We start from the raw sequence: 8,177 nt of genomic DNA on the forward strand, positions 1-8,177 counted from the left end.
TGACTTTTTTATTGTCAGAATTCTGAGAAAAAAAGTCAGAATTCTGAGAAAAAAGTCAGATTTCTGACTTTTTTCCCATGTTAAACTGAAATAAAATTTAAAAATCAGTTTACTTTTTTTTTCAGTGGCCCTAATCCTCTTCCGTACCTTTAAAATGCTTTATTAAAAAAAATAATAATAATTTATAAAAATTATTTCATCAGATATATGAAATATAACATGTTCGGAATTTCAACAAGTGGCTGGAAAATGAGGAATTCGGGACGTGGCTGCAGCCTGTGAACTGTAAAGATGATGGATTTTGCTTTGTTTATATATACACATATATATATATATATATATATATATATATATATATATATATATATATAAAAAAGAGAATCATGGGTACTTGTTGATTGCATTAAAATTATTTCTAAGAGCATTAACAAGCATTAAATTGGAGTTACTCGTTCCTGTATAAATCCTGTATAACAGATAACGATCTTGGAACCTTTAGTGGTTTTAAAAAAGAATATTTTAATAGAATTTTCAAAACGATGAAATTAAAAGCACCAGAAATATGATTTTAGATTTTTTTTTTATTAGCTTGGGAATTATGTGTTTAATTATTATAATTTTCTTTTGTATATTAAATAATATCCTATAGAAGAAAATTCCATCTCATCTTTATGAATCGTTTTCATGTTTTTACTTTTTAAAAGCTAAAAATTACAAATAAATCAATTCCCCAGTCCAAATATGAGCGGACAGGTGTATGCAGTTCAATGCATGCTCTGATCTTTATATTGGATTCAACCAAACAACCTCTCCACAGGACATTCTTTTGAGGACCAGAATGTTCACAATTTGGACAGAGAGGATAGGTGGTTTTAGAGGGGCGTGAAGGAAGCCATCTATGAAAAATAAAACCTTAAAGGAGAGGGGTGGATTTTAAAAACCTACAATTCAGCGATAGAGTTGATTCCTTCCCACTATCATCGCAGCCCCCATATGGGGGAACAGAACCATTTACATGTTCAGCCAGACCAACCGTTCCCCGTAATGACCCCTTTCAGAGACATAGTCAAGTATCAGGTATTGCAGGCTAACAAAGAACCCAAACGACTCTGCATCGTCTGGTTCAATTTGAATGTTTAAGCCAAAACCAGGCTTTGTTTTTGGTCCACCATATAATGCCTCAAACTCAACACTAATTCTGATATTTTAAATTGTAAAATCTTCCTGGATGGGAAGTTAAACCTCTTTATACTTGCAAACTAAGTCCAACAGATTGTTTTTTTTACTTTTTTGAATGACTACTGTATAATAAATCAACCTAAATAACTAAAAAATTAAACCTCTGATTTGGTTAAAAGTAATTATTCCACTACATGGGGTTTTACCCTTTAGATTAAAAACCAATCAGAGTCATCATAAATCCAGTAAAAGATACATACATGTTAGGAATATATATGTTAAGCGTAGCGATTACTGTTTGTGATTTTGTCTTACAGCCGTACTCACCAGGTGGCGATCGCCAATGAGCTCCAAGCAGCAGGTTTCTGCGACCACCATGTTTGCCTCTTCCTCATTATCTGAAGGAAAGAGTTTGTTTTTTGTAAACCTCTTTACACTTCTTGTATTGAATTGCATTCGATCTACACAGATGACTAAAAATATTTGAATAAACGTAAGCAGAGATTCTAGAGAGAAAATTTTCAGCTATAAAGCCGCTAAAAATGAAACTTTCTCTCCAGGATTTCCTGGAAAAGGTTTATTTCCCCTCTTTGTGCTCTGATAAAAGTGTAAAATGTGCGCCCTATACTTGAGCTCTGAGATGGGTCCAATTCACAGGTGTTAGGCACAAGCACGTCTCCTCTCCCAGCATTCTTTGCTCCTCCATCAGGCTCTTTCTTCAACTCTTTAATAAACAAAAAAAAGGGACATTCTAACATTATTATTTTGATCAAAGTTGTTTGCTGATGGTTTTCAAAAAGGGGCCGACCATTAAAGATGGAGCTGTTCTGCTCCAGAGGCGTCTCTGCATAACGAACGTGTTTGCTCTTGTCCAGTTGTTTACGTTTCCTCAGCTTGTTTGCCACTGGCAGCGAGCTGGGTAAGATGGGCGAGCCTGGGATGACGTCATCCTCCTGATCTGGCAGCGACGGCTCCTTGGAGTCAGCTCTGATACAACGACAGCAGCTGTTAGAGAGGGGGAAGTGAAACCTTTCTGTGCAGCCGAATCTGAGAACACTTGTAAAAGTGGAGCAAAAAGCACATCCTTCAATAGCAGATGTGGTGCAGAAAGAATCTTATGATGATCTGAATCAGGTTCCAAAAAAAGATTTTTTTTTGTTCCTATACCAGAAGTGAAACAGGAACAATAAGAGCTCCTTTTATCCAATTATAATACATCTATAGTAAAGAATTATTATTCATAGATTACGGTTTTAGCTGAAACAAAACTGCCTAATTTATCTAACTTATAGATGTAGTCTTAAAGTAAAAAGACTTACTGAGAGGTTTTCATCTTCTCCAGTTCAGCTTGAAGCTTTTGGTTTTCATCCTCCAGGCGGTTGTTCTCATTCTCTGCAACAAAATAATAATAATAATAATAATAATAATAATAAAAGAAAAGCTGTTAAATACATTCATCAAACAGGACCGTCACCCCTGGCTGCGTTTGGAGGTAAAAGTAATGATGGTTATAGTGGTACGCCAAAACACACAGTTCTTTTCATTATAGCTACATCATTTATACTAGGGCTAAAACAGTTATTCTTGATTAAATAATCGTTAACTAATTTAGTAATCGATTAATCATTAACTGGAGAATAGAGACTAAAATATGCTAACAATTATACCTGAATGATAAAATATATATATATATATTATTTAGCATTTAATATAAAAAAAAAACTTTTGTCTGTTAATACGCTCTATCCAGAACTCCTCAAGGGGAAAAGTTTTAGTTCCATCTGGTTTAATTTCGTGAAAAGTCTTCCTTAAGGAAGCTTTGGTTATCCGATTATTAATCAGTTATTAAAAAAAAAATTGACAAATTAATAGATTAGCAAAATAATCACTTTACTTCTGCTTTCTTAGAACTCGTCACCATGGTAACCTATAGCATAAAGTCAGTCTTAATTGGAAGCAGGTTGAAATGAGAAAGACTAATCAACCAATCAATACCCTTAGAAAATGAAAAACCTAAGAAGTGAAGAAATAATCCTCTACAGAGTTTTCAGCTTGTCCAAAATTTGTAATCCTAAAACTAATTTGGTGTGTTTTGACCTTAATACAAATACTGATAACTACAGATGTATGCACTTCCTTGCTCTTGTTTCCACCTATTAAGTTTCTATGCTAATAAGTCTTGTTTTCATTTACAGATTTACCACAGTAACACTCAGGGATGATGCTAAGTCGATTCTCTTTAATAAAACCAAGAAAGGATCAATTTCCCTTCAGGAATAAAACTCACTTAGTTTGAAGATTACATCCAGGTTCTGATCCTGACTGCTTCTCAGCTTCTCCTCCAAGACGGAGCAACGATCACACTCCCCTGAACGAAGCCTGGAAGCAGGAAACATTCTCAGTTTGGTGTACATTTGATAGAAACACACCAACAATTCGAATGTAATGCAGATTTAGGGCTTTAACCGGTCAGATTATTGAGAAAACACCAGGAGAATATAAACATTATAGAGAGAATTACACAATTCAAACCACATGTCTCAAACGCTGGCCCAAAATCTGATTCACTACAGCACTGTGTTCTTTCCTGGGCCTTTAGATCAGCCAATGAGCTGCTCTAAACACCAGGCTAAAACAGGTCTTGTATTTTTTTTCCTGACCTTTATAAATGAATGGGGCTTTGACACACATGAAAGATCACAGCAAACTAGAGATTTTGATTAATATTTACTGCTTGGCTCCATATAGATAGAGCACACCCACTCAGTTCACTGTTTGTTTCTCCAACTCTTGCTTGAATTTCTTTAAAGAATCATCTCTGTAGTTATTTAGTATGAATGTTTTCTTTCTTCCATCCATTAGTTTCATGCATACTTCGCTGCTTGGAAAGATTTGAAAAATATTTAACCCTTCGTCCTTTTGTTGTGCCATATGCTATGATCATGGTTCTTGGACATTGGGATCCAGTGTCCATTTTCATCTTGACATGATGACCAGAGAAAGAAATACTCTCAACCCCCCACCCACCCTTCATCCAACTCCTCCACAGGCAAGTCAGATTGCAAGTCATGAGGACAGTAAAAACCACAGAACACTCTCTTTTCCCCCTCTTTCCCATGAAGCTGGGGTCCACTTGGGCAGGGTCTCATCCGGAATGGAGACCCGGGCCCAAAAGACCCAGATTTTCACAATCATCAAGGATAAGTCATCATGGTGACCTTTCAGAACCAAACTGCTGCAAAACAGACTTTTTGTAACACATTTCTCTTGAGTTTCAGAGGTTATAGATTCAGACTGAATGAGAAGGACCCCTGGTGTGAGCCTGAGACAAAGAAACCCCTGCCTTGCTGAGCTTGACTGCTGAGTGAAAGTCGAGTCTTCCAAATGAACAAAAAAGTTTGCAGGTCTGACATAATTAGGGACAGAACAAGCTATATGTCTTTTAATGATTTTGATGTGTTGAATGGTGAGTAAAGACAAAGCTAACAGGATGGACTTCATGCTACGCTATGCTACAGTAAATGTTTTGAGCTGTTGTTGAAGCTTGGACAAGCTTTATTTCACCAAGGGTTTAAACACTGATATAACATTAGTGTTCATGTGTTCCTCAAACGCTCATTACATTTCCATTACCAAGTAAGACCAAGAGTCATTTAGTGGAATCCTGATGTTTATTCACTGCTAGCTATTTCCAAGAGGGTAAAGAATCATATAACTAAAGGTTATTGGTTCTTGATTAAGCCAATAATTTAATAAAACATTATTTGGCTAAATAATGTTTTATTTACCTCATGGATTTGCATTGTGAATTGGTTTGAAAACATTCCAATTTCTCTAAATTAGTGAAAAGCTAATTTGATCACATTCCAAATTCTTCTAGAAGATAAACTTTGATTTTCAAACACAAGATCCATCTTAAACCGTAATATGGTTTTCAACCATGTTTCCTTTCCTCTTTGTACATAGTAGTTAGTTTAGTTGAGTTTCACTAGTTTTAGTTAAGAGTGCTAAACTGAAATATGTTTGACTTAGAACTAAATGATTTTTGTTAACAAACTCTTATATTTTAAACAGAAGGTGTGGTGAATTTATTCCATGTATGTGCAGAAATAACTGTTTGACCATGATTAGAGCTCGAATCACTCTTTCATCTATTGTTCTAACACACAACTAGTATGGCTGTGTATTCATAAACAGTATATAGCTGAAATAATATCTGATTTAATCAAATATTTGCCATCCCTACCGGGGAGGGAAATAAACATCTTAAAGTATCAGAAATATAAATTCCCAGCTGGCTGTGAATAGAATAGAATATAAATCCACAACATTAATGTGGCATCCTACCTGGATGGGCATTGAACATAAAATCCCAACACTTTCATACAGCGAATCTGATCTGTAGTGTCTGCTCCACACCAGGACAGGAGACTGAACTACATGGATGAACGCAGAAGGCTTTGAGGAAGTTACCGTTCTTCCAGCAGACTGATCGTTTCCTGGAGGCTTTTGTTTTGCTCCTTCAGCTGCTGGTTGCGATTATAAAACAACTCCAGCCGCTGAGCGTCTCTGCAGCAAAGAAAACATGATCTCAGTTATTCCTCCTGACCAGTGCGGTTAGAAAGGGATCTAACATACTCACAGACAGCGATCCTTCTTCAGCTTGCTCACTTTGGCCTCAAGATCTAGAAGGAGACAAGAAAAACACTACAGGTGAAGGTTTAAGGAAGTAATTTAAACATTGAATGTGTGCTGTCTGGGTCAGATACCATGTAATGTGTTTTGGTGGAATTCCTTCAGCTGCCTCAACAGATCTTCAAAGAGATCAGCTGATCTCATGGGACCGCTGTCATCTCCTGGACTGCTCATCCTGCAGCCAAGGAACCGGACCCTGAAAAACTCTCTATTAATACTATTTGCTTATAGGGTTACGAAACTCTCCTTGTATTTAGTTGCTTCCCTGCTTCAACGTGTTAAAAAATATAAAAGAATTAGAGCAATAAATATAAAAGAATTAGAGCAACTGAGATACGGCGATCAACTGAAGCAAACCTTGGCCACTAATTTAATAATACATAATAATAATATTGCAAAAATCGATAAGGACTACAGTTAAACAAGTCAAACTGCACTACAACTCGGACTTCATTAAAAAAGGTGCATAAATGACATAAGCAGTTCTTACGCCAACAGTTCCAGGAAATCTCTAAAGTTTGTGAAAATGACAAAAGTTTACATTTCTACGCTGAATTGAAAACAAAAACTATTTTCCTTTTTTTCAGCTTGAAGTTTGCGCGCCGAGTTGCATGCTGGGAGGTCTTCTTCTGACCTCAGAGCGTTAGCCTGTAGCTGCAGCGCCCCCTGCTGTTCAAAGAGAGGCAGAAATAGCGTCTTTCTGACATATTTAATTTTAAAATCTTCATGGATGGGAGGCGAAAACGTCTTCAAACTTGAAAACAAAGTCCAGTGGATTATCTTTTAAAAAAATGTTGAATGACTGTGATATGAAGGTTATTTTGTTCCAAAACTATTTGTGCATTGTAAGTGTGAATTTGAAGTTATAGCGGGAGTTGAATTATAAGTTTTGTATTTGTAGAATCTAGAGAAAACATTTTTTTATTATTATTCTACAAATACAAAACTTATAATATAACTCCCGCTATAACTTCAAATTCACACTTATAATGCACAAATAGTTTTGGAACAAAATAACCTTCATAGTTACTGTCTCAATGAATACTGACACCTGCTGGACATTTAACAACACTACAGACAGACTCTGTCAGACTAAACTGACACTGATTTGATGACCTACATTAAGATTATATTTAAAACCATTGTTTGCTTTAATGTATATTTCATATTTTCATTTAAATTGAAAATATGTTCGATATTTTCAGATTTCTTTAAGTGAGCATGCGGGACTAGGATTTATTTTAGACAATAACTACAGGAATAACAGCAATCTAAAAGTCAACGTGAATTCGGATAAGCTGAGTGATAACTGAGAGGAACAGGATGACACAAGAAGAAAATCAATTCAAATATGAGATCAGAATGGTCCCTCTCAGCTAAAATACTTATTTTCCCCTGATTGAACTGCTCTGTCTGACACATTGCTGTTTTTTTCTTCTTCTCTAAGATCCATTTTTCTTGATTAATTTGATGATAAACCACAAAAGATTTATTTTTATTTTTGTTTGGATTTTGTGGGATAAAACAGCTAAGTGTTTTTTCATATTTTGACATAAAAAAAAACTATTAAAAATACTTTCTTTATACACAGGAAAAAATAAGTAGAGCCATTTTAGAACAATCATTATGTCTTTGGGATATGGGGTACGTCTTTACCAATATTCACAAATCTAGAGAATGATGTTTGTTCATTGTTCTTTGCATAATATCTGAAGATAAATCAAAAGAGTTGAAAAGCATCAGTGATTGGACATCTTAAATTGTTTCACAGATTTATTTGAGAATCTGGGATCCTTAATTCTAATCTATTTGCCTCTGATTGTGGTTTAGAATGGAGTATTCACAAAAAGAAACTGAACAGAGATGTCCATGAAAAACATAAAAATGAAAAATTTAAAGTGTAACAATACTTCTCATCACTTTCTGGGTATGCTGACCATCCTCCGGATTCTCTATGCTTCCTCACAATAAAAACAAACCTTTTTTCCTTTCCTCCTGTCCAGATAGTTTAGCCAAAAAAAAACCCCAACGTTCTCCATTTACCACTCTGTCTATTCTAACCCTGATCTCAGAGCATCTGCCTCCTTCCTGTGCTTTCTCAGACATGTTCTACTGGGAGGAAACCCGAAAACAGGTTTTATGAGGACATAAAAACTTGGATAACTTCAAATGTTTGGCTTTTGAATTCAGACAAGATAGAAGTAAGTTTCTTTGGACTTTAAAACAACCGATTTTATTCTCTTTAATTCATCTGGACTGCATCATATAGACTTGTAAAAAAAAAAAAAAAAAAAAAAAAAAAC

General features: G+C 35.3%; 1 protein-coding gene across 3 annotated transcripts in view; it reads right to left on the reverse strand.

Annotated features, from left to right (window-relative positions):
* Positions 1-6,501, reverse strand: part of rbbp8 (retinoblastoma binding protein 8) — a 10,446-nt gene extending 3,945 nt beyond the window's left edge. The window contains exons 1-9 of one of the 3 annotated variants that reach the window (XM_015394914.1): positions 6,365-6,501; positions 5,949-6,070; positions 5,822-5,864; positions 5,653-5,748; positions 3,467-3,558; positions 2,499-2,571; positions 1,988-2,166; positions 1,808-1,903; positions 1,507-1,577 (exon numbers count right to left, since the gene is read on the reverse strand). In XM_015394914.1, the coding sequence (XP_015250400.1) occupies positions 1,507-1,577; positions 1,808-1,903; positions 1,988-2,166; positions 2,499-2,571; positions 3,467-3,558; positions 5,653-5,748; positions 5,822-5,864; positions 5,949-6,048 (750 nt within the window). In that variant the 5' untranslated portion in view covers positions 6,049-6,070; positions 6,365-6,501. Of the gene's footprint in view, positions 1-1,506; positions 1,578-1,807; positions 1,904-1,987; positions 2,185-2,498; positions 2,572-3,466; positions 3,559-5,652; positions 5,749-5,821; positions 5,865-5,948; positions 6,071-6,364 lie in introns of all 3 variants that reach the window. The other 2 variants (XM_015394912.1, XM_015394913.1) reach the window with 2 other exon arrangements.
* Between the last annotated feature and the right edge of the window lie 1,676 nt (positions 6,502-8,177).

This window comes from Cyprinodon variegatus, unplaced genomic scaffold (genome assembly GCF_000732505.1).
Source record: "Cyprinodon variegatus isolate N-32 unplaced genomic scaffold, C_variegatus-1.0 Scaffold714, whole genome shotgun sequence".
Lineage (NCBI taxonomy): Eukaryota > Metazoa > Chordata > Actinopteri > Cyprinodontiformes > Cyprinodontidae > Cyprinodon > Cyprinodon variegatus.